The sequence below is a fragment of the Meles meles genome, chromosome 9 (assembly GCF_922984935.1).
Source record: "Meles meles chromosome 9, mMelMel3.1 paternal haplotype, whole genome shotgun sequence".
Lineage (NCBI taxonomy): Eukaryota > Metazoa > Chordata > Mammalia > Carnivora > Mustelidae > Meles > Meles meles.
Genome location: NC_060074.1, coordinates 68,267,217 through 68,281,705, shown reverse-complemented (window position 1 = coordinate 68,281,705; position 14,489 = coordinate 68,267,217). Strand labels below are relative to the sequence as shown.

Below are 14,489 nucleotides of genomic sequence, written 5' to 3'. Positions count from 1 at the left end.
ATGCATTAGTAGTGTTTGAATTTTTTTTTAAAGAATGCCCTCCATGTACCTTTTCTCAACTCACTGTCTACCTGATAAATTCTTTATTCTTTAATAACTGATTACAACTCCTCATCTCATTAACAGTTTTGAGTTCTACCAAATCTTCTTCATCTTAATGTCTCCAATTCACAGCTCAGTGCCTGAAAGATATAGGTTCTCAATAAATGTTTAATGAGAGAAATGGGTATTGGTTTCTTCCAGCAGCTAGGATCTCTATTCTTATATACAGAAATGGGAAGCCATTGTTTCTTTCTGTGTGTCCTTTATAAGTCTTTCATTCCTAAGTAAGAAACTGATATACTAACAAAAATAATCAATGGAAATATTTATTATAGCTGAAAAGAGAAGTGGATAGCCAGGAGTCATTAGTTTAAGTTAATGTCGATAGTAGAAAAGATTTAATTGAAATTAAATTATTAGCTGATATACCTATAATAACTGTATGTCATCCGAGACTCAAATTTGTATCACAATTAACATATCTGAAATCGTGATACATCTTAAAATTGTAATTGGAGTGTTTTTTTCCTTTCTTACTGGTACAGAAAATAATGGTATCTTAGATTTGAAGAACTAGGATAATTATAATTTCAAAGCACTTAATTATATACCATTTTGAGAATTGTTGTTTTACTGATAGAAAAATTGAGAGACACAAAATGTAAATGATTTTTCACCACGCTATATCAAAGTTAACATATAGAATATTTGTTACATTGTTAGAAAAGCATTTAAGCCTGTTGCTATGTGGATAAATGGACAGTAGACATAGAAAGTTGATCCAGAAGGAAGTACATTAAACACATGCAGAAATAGACAACAGTAAAAGGAGTACAAATTAAACAATAAGTTACCTTTTTATATCTATCAAAATAATATAAAAAAAGAAAAAGAGAGGGAGGGCCTAGGTGGCTCAGTCAGTTAAGCATCGAACTAATATTCTTCCCCACCCCCCACCGTTCCCCTGTTCTCTTTCTCCTTCTCTCTAAATAGAAAGGTAAAAGAAAAAGAGAGAAATTTCAGATAACACTCAATACTGATTAGCATTGTAAATTAATATAACCTGGTTATCTTTATATTTTTTATTTGTCTCATTTGTTCTGTTATTTTCTCTACTAGCTTTTTAGCTATACATCTTTACATTATTTTTACATGTTATTCTAGAAAAATATTTTCAAAATTGTGGTCTCAGAACCCTTTCACTCAACTCTTTGAGGATCTGAAAAAACTTTTATTTATCTAAATTGTATTTATTGATTTTTCCCATATTAGAAATCAAAACTGAGACATTAAAAATATTTAATTCCTTTTAAAACAACAATTATCCATTACATCTCATGTAAATTATATATTTTAACGAAAATATCTGTTTCCCAAAAAGAATGGCTTTTTTTTTTTTTTTTTTTAAGATTTTATTTATTTCAAAAGAGAGGAAGAAAGAGCACAAGCAGGGGGAACAACAGGCAGAGAGCAAGCAAGAATTGGGCTCCCCGCTGAACAGGGAGCCCAGGGCAGGGCTCAGTCCCTTGACTCTGGGATCATGATCTGAGGTGAAGGCAGGTCCTTAATAACTGAACCACCCAGGTGCCCCATAGTGCCATTGTTTGAAATAATTGCAAGTCTCTTTAATGTCTGACTTTTTTTTTTAAAGATTTTATTTATTTGAGAGAGGGAGAGAGAGCAAGCGAGAGAGCACAGTGTGGGGAAGGGGCAGACGGAGAGGGAGATGTAGGCTCTCTGCTTCTCAGGCTCCGATGTGGGGCTTGGTTCCCAGGACCCTGCAATAATGGACCTGAGCCAAAGGCAGCCACCTAACTGAGCCACCCAGGTGCCCCATCTTTAATGTCTGGCTTAATGGAAAAAGTTAAATTCAAATATCTGTTTCTTCCTTCCATCTGTTGTGATATGTTGTTTAGATTGAATTATATGAAGAAAATTTGGCCACACACAGATATGCGCTGGTAAAGGAGTTTTGTTTTGGTTGTTGTTGTTGTTTGTTTGTTTGTTTTTAAGATTTTATTTATTTATTTGACAGAGAAAGATCACAAGTAGGTGGGGACAGGGAAGCAGGCTCCCTGCTCAGCAGAGAGCCTGATGCAGAGCTATATCCCAGGACCCTGACACCATGACCTGAGCTGAAGGCAGAGGCTTAACCCACTGAGCCACCCAGGTGCCCTTAGTAAGGGAGTTTTTTAATAGCATTTTAAGATAATTGTAGGTATATTTCCTGATATTACACTACATCTCAGCAGCAGTAGTTTCTTAGTTCCAATATGGAATGTGAAATCATATCAATTATATTTCATTTATATATCTTGCACTTTGATTGGATATTTTACCTCTGCATCATTTAAAAATGTTCATTTTGCATTGATAGTTTGGAAGAGTTTGATTCCCTCTTTTATGTAAATCTTTTGAATGTTGACACATTTTATTTACAGTATTTAAAAATCGTTTTTGTAATATTACCACTTTTCTCATCAGGAAAATCTCTTACGTATTGGGAAGCTGTCAATTCATGGTGGTGGGCATAACTTTTCAAAATTCTAATTTTTGCTTTAAAATACAAAATTTACCTTTGGCAGCAAAAATTGTCATTTATTTTCCTTAAAGTGTAGGCTCATTTCATTTACTTTTTTTTTTTGAGAGAGAGAGGAACAAGAGGGGCAGAGTGAGAGGGAGAGAAAGAATCTTAAGCAGGCTCCATACCTAGTGCAGAACCTCATGCAGGGCTTAATCCCACGACTCTGAGATCATTAACTGAGCCAAAATCAAGAGTTGGACACCTAACCCACTGAGCCACCCAGGCACCCCTCATTTTACTTACTTTTGAGATATACCAGACACCCAAGTCTGAATAGCTAGAGTTTGTCTACAGTTGCTCTTTCCTATTTCCTATTTCCTCTTTCCTATTTCCGCTTTCCTCTTTCCTCTATTCCTATAGTATGGCATATCTGGGGTCTTAACTGAATAATGGAGGTGTTCAGAGAGTCTTCTCCACTGTGGCTTAGCCAGAATTCCAGTATCTTCCAAGTCCTGCACTGCCTATGTCCAGTCAGTTCTCTTTTTGCTACCTTCACTCCCAGAATCCTCTCTGTCCATCAGGACCTGTAGAGTCTGTCTTGTTGGTGAATAGCCAGCACTAGTTAAGCCTTAGGAGAACTCTCCTGCGGACTTTAGGAGCCTGCACCTCTGTCCAGCCCCCTTTTCTTCAGTATTCTAATGCATAAGGTTTCACACCTCAGGAACTCTGAACCCTGATCTCTGCCTTCTCAACTCACAAAAGTGCCACTCAGTAAGACAGCCACTCTTTGCTTGGGCTCTACCTCTGCCCTGTAGTCTAGAACATAATCCTGACAGAAAACCATGATGAATGTGGTGACTGACCTTTTGTGTTTCTCTTCTTTAAAGGATCACAGTCCTGCACTGTCAGAAGTGTAATCCAGCGTCTAAAAACAATTCCTTCACATATTATTTCGTTTTATCATTGTTTTTGGTAGGATGGTAAACCCATACTCTATCATAGCCAAAATTGTAAGTCCTGTTCAGCAGTTCTAAGTCATAATTATGAAGATTTTATAGCTATATAGAAAAATGTTGGTGTATATGTGTGTACACACATACAGGAAAGGAACTTGAAAAATTAAGGACGGTTAGTCTGTTAGGATATTTAAATGAAAGGTAAAACTTTTTGTCTTTAAATTTTTCCATTATTATTGTAATTGTAACTGTGTAATAAATATGGTTTTTCTATGGAATTAAGGATTATTGAAATAATTTTAAGCTGAAACTAATTCTTTCTTTTCTTTCTTTTACGTAGTTATAATTTTTTAAAGATTTAAAAAAAATTTTTTTAAAGATTTTATTTATGTATTTCATGGTGAGAGAGAGAGCACAAGCAGGGGAACAGCAGGCAGAAAGAGAGGGAGAAGCAGGCTTCCTGCTGAGCAGGGAACCCCATGCCAGGCTTGATCCCAGGACTCTGGGATCATGACCTGAGCCGAAGGCAGATGCTTAACTGACTGAGCCAGCCAGGTGCCCCAACGATTTATTTTTTAGAGAGGAAGAGAGAGAGAACATGAGTGAGGGGCAAAAGGAGAGGGAGAGAGTCCCAAGCAGATTCCATGCTGAGCATAGAGCCTGAAGCAGGGCTCAATCTCACTACCCTGAGAGTACAACCTGAGCCGAAACCAGCCAACCAACTGCGCCACCCAGTCATCCCCAAGAATATTTTATTTTTAATTCACGAGTGACCTGAAATTTGTTAAGTTTGTCTTTAAATTTGTCTTTAAGTTTTGTTTTATAGTGATACTCATATATACACAGTAGATGACAAAGACAGAAAAACATTCTATCCACATAGCTTGGATTGAGCACTTCAGTCTATATGTGATTATTAAAAATTACAATAGTAAGTGGTACATTTGGCAGAATTTCTGGTAGGTACGATCCTCAAAAATGGTAATACCCAAGCTAAACAATTGGGGTGTGTGTGTGTGTTTTAACTTTTCCAAACTAAACCAGATGCAAAATTATTTAGACTGTTACTGCAATCAACTGTGAAAGCAAGGAATCATCATTGAGTTATACTTTATATATACAAGGAATAGGAAATATATATGCACATTCACAAGCTGAGGTCATAAGACAACTACTGCAAAAGGACAAGATAAATTCTATCAGCCATGTTATAAAAATTTCTTACTCAAAAATCCTATCTTTTTCTTTTTCTTTATTTTTATTTTTCTTTAGATTTCTTTTTCTCAAATTCATGTTTTCAGAAAAAATATTAAGTATGGTTTGAATTTTCTGCTCAATTCTCTCTCTCTTTTTTTTTAAATATTTTATTTATTTATTTGACAGAGAGAGAAGTCATAAGTAGGCAGAGAGGCAGGCAGAGAGAGAGGGAGAAGTAGGCTCCCCACTGAGCAGAGAACCCGATGCGGGGCTCGATCCCAGGACCCTGAGATCATGACCTGAGCCGAAGGCGGAGGCTTAAACCACTGAGCCACCCAGGCGCCCCTCTCTCTTTTTTTTTTTAAGAAAACATATCTTCTTTTTTATTGTAAGTATTGCTGGATTTTCCATTAAGAACGATGACATAGGGGCGCCTGGGTGGCTCAGTGGGTTAAAGCCTCTGCCTTCAGCTCAGGTCATGATCCCGGGGTCCTGGGATCGAGCCCCCGCATTGGGCTCTCTGCTCAGCAGGGAGCCTGCTTCCTCCTCCTCTCTCTCTGCCTGCCTCTCTGCCTACTTGTGGTCTCTGTCTGTCAAATAAATAAAATATAAAAAAAAAAAAAAAAAAGAAGGATGACATAAGGGTGCCTGGGTGGCTCAGTTGGTTAAGCCACTGCCTTTGGCTCAGGTCATGATCCTGGAGTGCTGGGATTAAGTCCCACATTGGGCTCCCAGCTCTGCGGGGAGTCTGCTTCTCCCTCTGATCTTCTCCTCTCTCATGCTCTCTCTCACTCGCGCACTCTCTCTCTCTAAAATAAATTTTAAAATTTTTTAAAGATTTTATTTATTTATTTGACAGACAGAGATCACAAGTAGGCAGAGAGGCAGGCAGAGAGAGCGGGGAGGAAGCAGGCTCCCTGCTAAGCAGAGACCCCAATTTGGGGCTCGATCCCAGGACCCTGGGATCATGACCTGAGCCGAAGGCAGAGGCTTTAACCCACTGAGCCACCTAGGTGCCCCAGAAAATAAGTAAAATCTTTAAAAAAAAAAAAAAAAGATGACATAAAAATTTTATTGACCATTGTTATATATCTTAAACATATAGTTTTTTTGTAACTAGGTATATTTTTAAGTTACCTCTAGTTGAGGGGTTCTTGGGTGATTCAGTTGATGAAGCATCTGACTCTTGATTTGGCTTAGGTCATGATCTCAGGGTTGTGAAATCAAGCCCTGCATTGGGCTCCACTCTGGGTGGAAAACCTGCTTAAGATTCTCTCCCTCTCCCTCTGTCCCCTCCCCACCCACCAAAAAAAATTACCTTTGATTGAAGCAGCTTTATAATATTAAGGAAATTTTAAGACTATTACCTTTTAATTCTACTATTCTAACATACTTGTTTTTATTTCACCCAGTGTCTCTATAATTTTATTTAGTTGTGATTATAATACATATACAATTTTGGGATCTGCTGTTTTAACCTCATAAACACTTTTCCATGTTGCCACATAAACTTCCTATTATCATTTTAAGTCTCTGCATAATATTCCTTTAAGTTACCATAATGTTTTCATTACCGTATCACTGAAATTGCTTCCAAACTTTTGCTATTATATTTGGTATTCTAGTGAATATCATTTTATAGGTACTTTTCTATACAGAAATTCTCTGTTCTTTTGAGTTACTTCATTAAAATAATTTCCCAGAAGCACAACTCATAGGTCAAACAGTATGAACCATTTTCTTCCTTGGTGGTAATGGCAATGGTTGTTAAATACCTGATTATTTCTGTTGGTTATTTGTCTCTGTGCTTAAATTCTTTTGAAATTGTATTTATTACTTACAAACGCAAATGATTCTTATTGCTGTCTGTTGGGTTTTTGTATATGTGAATCAGACTCTTCTAATATAAAGAAATGCCATAAAGCAGCAGGTCTGAAGGAAGTCCCCATAAATACAGTAGGAACGTTTTATAGGTTTCTGTGGGGATTCTGTAACTATACAGTGGAAAATCTGTTCTTCGGGGGCTTAGGGTATAATATTCCCCTCACTTAGCAGTTAAGAAAATGAAGTAATATAAAGAACAGTGTAAGGAAGTTACAGCAATTTAAGAAATAACTAAATCTATTAAATACTCAGGAAGAAGCAAGTTAAACTAACAGTTTAAAACAAATGCTTAAAGCTAAACACCGTATATTCTCTTATTGTCTCAAAGCTTGATTTTTCTTTTTACAGGGAAATGGATTGTTCTATTTTCTTTCTTATATGCTGTAGAAATTTATAGATGAGAAACTTGCACCCAGCCTTAGAAATCCTATTTTTTCAATAAACTACTTGTTGCCTTTAATACCATAACTATCATTTAATAATACTCTATGTATTCCTATATACAAAGTATAAAATATAATTGCTAGCTCCAAGTTACATATGTGATTGCTCACATATCTTAAAATAAGTCAAAACAAAGATCTGTGTGTGTTTTTAAGAGTTTTTTTTTTTAAAGATTTTATTTATTTATTTGACAGACACAGATCACAAGTAGGCAGAGAGCCAGGTAGAGAGAGAGAGAGGAGGAAGCAGGCTCCCTGCGGAGCAGAGAGCCCGATGTGGGGCTCAATTCCAGGACCCTGAGATCATGACCTGAGCCGAAGGCAGAGATTTAACCCACTGAGCCACACAGGCACCCCAAGAGTTTATTTATTTGAGAGAGAGAGGGCATGAGCAGAGGCAGGGAGACACAGAGGAGAAGCAGACTCCCTACTAAGCAGGGAAACTGATAGAAACAGGGCTCTATCCCAGGACCCTGAGATCATGACCTGAGCCGAAGGCAGAAGGCTTTAACCCACAGAGCCACCCAGGCGCCCCAATTTTGATCCTTCTTAAAAGAAAGCAGTGCCACTGGAATACACCCTCTGATATCCTGATTGCATAAACATGCCTTAAAATAGTATGAAGCTTATCATCATTCCACCCAGAGCAACTCCTTATTCTGTCTTGGTTATCCACCACACACACACACACACACACACACACACACACTCCTTGAAATCCATTTTAAGACCTTAGAATTGTTCTTAACTCTATTCTTCTTTCTCCCTGTAGCTAGTTAATCTCCAGGTAACAGATACAATTTTTGTCACAGTGGCTCCCCCTCTGTTCTGCCTTTCTGTTTGCCGTCGCCACCACCTTAGTCCTGGGACTCCTTACTCCTAGACCACTGCAATAGGCTTCTCTTTGGTCTCCCTTCCACCAGCCCCTCCCCACTTCATTTTATCTCATACATTACTAAACTGTTGACACTTAAGATCCTTTGAAATCCAACCATTACCCAGCTGTCAGCTTCATAATGAAACATACAAATTGCCCACCTCTTTTCTCCCTAAGGTGAGGCCAAACTTACCTCCCTCTCAAGCCTTCCTGTCTGCCCCAAGCTAACATTAATTGGCTATGTTTGCATACATTAGACACTAATCAAATAGGCTATATTGTGTTATCATTTGCATGTTATCATTGATAATATTAGTGTATTATCATTACATTGTTAATCTGCCTGCATCTTGATCATGTAAAACCCATTATGACCAGGGATTAAGCCTTAAATCTCTCAGGATCCCCCACTGTCTTAGTAGACAGTAATAGACTGCTGGTCAAGAAGATGGACTTTGAAGTGAAACAAACCTGGGTTTGAATTCTGGTTCTTGTCACTTAATAGCTATATGACCTTGAGTAAGTTACTAAATTTCTGTTTCCTCTTATGAAAATGAGCATGATTATAACCCCCCATAGGGTTTTTGAAAGGATTAAGTAAGACATACATGTGTGTCATATGGTAAGCACAATGCCTAGCAACAAAATAAATAATAGTAGTGATTATCATTATAACAATTATGATCATCCTAAGTGCTCAATTAATGTTTGTTAGCTACCATTATGATGCATGTCAAGAATATGATATTTCACCCTTTTTTCATCAGTGAGATAGCTACAAATATATGAAGATAACAATGGGAGAGATTTTTCTTACAGTTATCAATAGGCAATGTGGAGCTTGAATTTTGGATATGTGGCTTCTTTGTTGTTTAGAAAAATAGTTTATTCCAGAAAATTATATCACTCATTTATAACCTTACCTATTGCAAAAAAGGAAATACAAATTTTGTAAAAACAAAGCCCCCAAAACCCCACCTTTTTTGTATAAAGATGTTGCTTGAAGACATTTTAGCAGCAGGAAATAATATCTTCTCGCATAGGAAGTATAAATTCTGAAACTGAAAATACTTACGGAAAGTGCCAGATCTTGGAAAGTTGACCTTCTTATATACTATATCAACTATTCTATCATTTAAATGTTAAAGAATCCATTTATAGAAATTAAGATGACCAGTAAGAAAAATCTAAAGTTACTTAAAAAACTGAGGATACCAAAAAAATAATCCAGTCCAATAAGTGGGCAGAAGACATGAGCAGACACTTCTCCAAAGACATACAAATGGCTTACAGACACATGAAAAAATGTTCAGCATCTCTAGCCATCAGGGAAATACAAATCAAAACCACAGTGAGATACCACCTTATCCCAGTTAGAATGGCAAAAATGAACAAGACAGGAAACAACAAATGTTGGCAAGGATGTGGAGAAAGGGGAACCCTCTTACATTGTTGGTGGGAATGCAAGCTGTACTGTCACTCTGGAAAACAGTATGGAAAGACATTAAAAATAGAGATACCCCAATTAAAAAACAACAACAACAAAAGAGCTACCCTACAACCCAGCAATTGCACTACTAGGGATTTATCCCAAAGATACAGATGTAGAGAAAAGAAGGGACACATGCATCCCAATGTTCATAGCAGCAATGTCCATAATAGCCAAACTGTGGAAGGAGCTGAGATGTCCTTCAACAGATGAAATGAATAAAGATGATGTGGTTCATATATACAATGGAATATTACTCAGCCATCAGAAAGGATGAATACTCACCATTTGCACTGGAAGGGATTATGCTAAGTGAAGTAAGTCAAGCAGAGAAGGACAATTACATATGGTTTCACTTATATGTGGAACATATGGAATAGCACAGAGAACAATAGGAGAAGGGAGGGAAAACTGAATGGGAAGAAATCAGAGAGGGAGGCAAACCATGAAAGACCCTAGACTCCAGGAAACAAACTGAGGATTTCAGAGGGAAAGGGATGTGGGAATGGGGTAACTGGGTGATGGGTATTAAAGAGGGCACGTGTTGTAATGAGCACTAGGCATTATATGAATCATTGAACACTACATCAAAAACTAATGATGTACTATATGTTAGCTAACTGAACATAATAAAAAAAATGAGGGTAAGTACAAAATTTTAAACTTTCATCTCTATGATAGTGAAGTATTAGAATATAAATATTGTAAAAGGAGATTTTAAAACTATTAAAAAGAATGATGTATTCATAAATGAACAAAAGGCAAATAAATATAGCCTGAGAGTAAAATACAGCAAATCATACTAGCACCCAAATAATCACACACCATAGTGCTCCTGGGACATGGCTTCAGCAATCATTTCCAAAAGGTGGCTGGGCTTACAACCCAGTCACATTTTAACAGAAGATCTGTAGGAGTTCTAGGGTTGTACCAGCACTATCAGAAGAAACATCTGACACAAAGTATAGTCATTCAACATGGAATTAGTCTGTATCATTTGTCTTTGATTATTCTAGAAAGAAAGATGTATCCCTTGTCTCACTTTTTCTGCCTTCAGTTATGAAGCAAGTTTTACAACCTTTTCATTTTTTGATAGGGATCACATGCAATGGTCTGAAGAAGAAGAAGCAGAAGCTGGGAAAAAAGTAGAGGAAAACTCAGCTGTGCGAGTCCTTCTGGAAGAACAAGGTAGGCAACTACATATTGTAGCTCCTGGAGCTTGGTTCTTCTGTTCGGCCTTCCAATGATTCAGTTCACACGTTCTCTTCCTAATTGTGTCATTACTTTGGAGTATTCTTTGCTTCTACCTATGCCAATCCACTTGCTCCATTTGGAGAATTCCATTATTCTAGTGTAGTGGGACCAAGGTTAGTGAAATAAGTTACAGATGACTCTTTAGTTGCTTTGTTGGTAATCATGGTATTACCTTTTTTTGGGAGATACACACAAGGAAACTTAAAAATTTTCCTCTTGCTATACATCTTTTAGTCTGCTGTTGTGTGTTGTAAGGAGTGTTTAACAAATTCAGAAACTTTGAGCAAAAATGGTTAAGTCATATCAAAATGTTGTGACCCTTTAGGATAAACCTCAAGTTTCATAAGGATTCAAAGTACTTTTCGTAAAGGCCTTTTGATACTCTGGGTTTAATTGAGGTAAGACCTTGCCAACCTTCAAAGCTGGCTTCTGAAAAAATGGGCTAATGCTACTATCACACACACACACACACACACACACACAAACACACACACACACACACAAGCTTTGGTAAGATGTAGAGAAATGAACCCTTTGGCACTGCGGACTTGGTAAACTTGTAAGATGATGTAACCTCTATGGAAAACAGTATGGAAGTGCCTCAGAAAATTAAAAATGGAGCTACCATATGATCTAGCAATCCCACCTCTGGATATAGAGCCAAAAGGATTGAAAACAGGGTCTTAAAGATGTATTCACACACATGTTCATAGCAACACTAGTCACAATAGGCAAAAGGTAGAAGCAACCCAGATATCCTTTCACAATAAATGGATAAACAAAATATGGCATATATGCAAAATGGAGTATTAGCCTTGAAGAGGAAGAAAATCCTGTCACAACATGGATGAACCTTGAGAATATTATGCTAAATGAAATAAGCCAGTCACAAACAAGGAAAAAACCATACAATTCTACTTATATGAGGTATCTAAAGTAGTCAAATTCATAGAAACAGAAAGTAGAATGGTGGTTACCAGGGGCTGCGGGGAGGAGGAAACACAGTTGTTGTTTAGCAGATAGTTTCAGATTTGCAAGATGAAAAAGTTCTGGACATCTGTTTCACAAAAAAGTGAATATACTTAACACTACTGGACTGTACACTAAAAAATGGTTAAGATGGCAAATTTTATGTTATGTGTTTTTTACCACATTTTTTCTTTTAAAGCACAATAAAAAAAATTTGGTCTGTGTCCTTCTCGCTGCCATAGCTAGGAATCCAGGTACACTTTGACCAACATGTACACTCTTTTTTTTTTTTTTTTTAAGATTTTATCTATTTATTTGACAGACAGAGATCAGAAGTAGGCAGAGAGGCAGGTGGGGGCGGGGGGAGGCAGGCTCCCTGCTGAACAGAGAGCCCGATGCAGGGCTCGATCCTAGGACCCTGGGATCATGACCTGAGTGGAAGGCAGAGGCTTAACCATTGAGCCACCCAGGCACCCCCAACATGTATACTCTTGAGATAAGCTTTTCTACCGTGTTTCTCTTAAAATGATTTCTTCCTTAAAACAGATTGGTTTTTTTTTTTCTTTAAAAAAAAAGAAAGGGGCGCCTGGTTGGCTCAGCGGGTTAAAGCCTCTGCCTTCAGCTCAGGTCATGATCCCAGGGTCCTGGGATCGAGCCCCGCATCGGGCTCTCTGCTTGGCTGGGAGCCTGCTTCCTCCTCTCTCTCTCTGCCTGCCTCTCTGCCTACTTGTAATCTCTATCTGTCAAATAAATAAATCTTAAAAAAAAAAAAATTACTGAAGTACCAAACACAGAGAAATTTTCACAACTCCTAAATAAATTGTCACAAAACTCGATAAATTTTCCCAACATCCACATCAAGAAATAGAATATTACTATTAACCCAGAAACTTCCTCATTTTCTGTCCCAACAACAGTACTTCCCCCAACCCCTCTGACCCCACGAAGAACAAGTATTATTCTGCTTCTAATACCCTAGGTTAGTTTTACCAGAACAGCTTGGTTCTGGTCCTCATAAATTTCTTCATCACTCTTGTAGCAGTATCAGTCTACCTACTAGATAGAGCGAGTGTCCAAAAACTATGGCCAGGAGCCAAATCCAGCCAACTGCCTGTTTTTATGAAGTTTCTTTGGAACACAGACATACTCATTTGTGTACATATTGTCTGTGGCTGCTTTTGAGCTCTATCTACACAGTCGAGTAGTGATTCACAGACCATACATAGCCCACAAAGACCACTCACTATCTGGCCATTTACAGAAAAGTTTGCCAACCCCTGCAATAGAATTTTGTTTCCAGATTGTTCCTGTGTTCTTTAACGCCCCTGGGAAAGATGTTTGAAATCTTCTGTGCAAGCCCAGCATAGTGCAAATCACTTATCTCACTGATAGTTAACTATTACCCTAGTGACTTCAGTCTATGGTTGTGGCTAAGGTTTGCAAGCAGAGGTAGCTGTGGACACTGAGCTAAAGGGACAGCTCTTAGGTAGCAAAGGGGGCACTTCTGCCCTATCTTATCCTCTGCTACCATCAATGACTTACTTTCTCCTCTAGCATTGTTTGCTTTTCATTAGAGCTAGTTCTCCTTCCTCATCCTAAGCATGAATGTGTCCTGGAGGGTGGACAGGAAAGAAAAGCACCTGAGCCACAATGGAACCATTCTATTTTTATGAGCTCCTGCAGTGCAGTTCCAGAGTGGGATATGGCCAGGGAGTGTTGGCACAGGATTGGAGGGTGCATACCAGTGGCTGTTCTGCTTACAAATCAGCCAACATTGCATTCCTTTGCAGGAACTCTGTCACACTGTTTCTGAGGAAGTATAATTTTGCTTCTTTGCCAGCAGCTGCACAGACATATTTTCCACATTACTCAAGCTTCTGCTAGTGGCCACCTGGATGTGACAGAAAGCGTCAGGCCTAAACAGAATTAAAAGTTATCAGTCATCTTAATTCATTTCCAGGAAGTTTTGTTTTTTTTTTAAGATTTTATTTATTTATTTGACAGAGAGAGATCACAAGTAGACAGAGAGGCAGGCAGAGAGAGAGAGAGGGAAGCAGGCTCGCTGCTGAGCAGAGAGCCCGATGCGGGACTCGATCCCAGGACCCTGAGATCATGACCTGAGCCGAAGGCAGTGGCTTAACCCACTGAGCCACCCAGGCGCCCCCATTTCCAGGAAGTTAAGAACTATCTCCAGTATATTTCCTGATATGAAAAACCAAGGATTTTTTCATGCTCTCTTGAATATTTGTTTAGGACATAAATAGATGAGCAGTGCTGATAATGTTCCTCTAAAGTGCTCTGTACTGTATGAGGCTGCCTATTTTGGCCTATTTATGTTAACAATGAACTTGAGTGAAGCTAATGAGAAGGTTATTTTAGAGCCTTGGAAACCGCAGTAAAGGAAAACGACAGTTCCCACAGAACCATAGTGTGACTGAAATAGAAAGGTGGTGACTGGCCTCTCTCTACAGAAGCAGGAGAAGCAGGCTGGAGAGGACTGATGATCCTGCTTTGAAGCATTTGGTTTGCTTATTAGCATGTCCAGTCACTTTTGAAGCAAGTTTCCTAGCTGCCTTGGAGACACAGAACTAAAGATGACATTTTAAAATGGCTCAAAGTGATGGAGGATTCTGCTGGGCCCCACCCCGCCCTGGATCATGACTCGGTGCAGTGAACTTGACACATGTCAGGGAACCAGCACAAGGAGAGGACCCCACCATGCCGGTGACTTTGTGATCACGTGTAAGCGAGGGTGCTGTGAGGATGGCAGAGAAAGGGAACTTTTGTCCTGAGGAACTATATTGAGTGACAGGACGTAACTGAGAGTAAATACCTTCCCAGCCACCCTACCTGG

The 14,489-nt window shown here is 38.5% G+C and overlaps 1 protein-coding gene across 3 annotated transcripts in view; it reads left to right on the top strand.

Annotated features, from left to right (window-relative positions):
* Positions 1-14,489, top strand: part of METTL8 (methyltransferase 8, methylcytidine) — an 84,143-nt gene that overhangs the window by 45,501 nt on the left and 24,153 nt on the right. For all 3 annotated transcript variants that reach the window (XR_006820276.1, XM_046018897.1, XM_046018896.1), the window contains one exon: positions 10,509-10,600. Coding sequence is in view for 2 of the 3 variants with exons in the window: in XM_046018896.1 (XP_045874852.1) it covers positions 10,509-10,600 (92 nt within the window). In the remaining variant the exon portion in view is untranslated. The remainder of the gene's footprint in view (positions 1-10,508; positions 10,601-14,489) is intronic.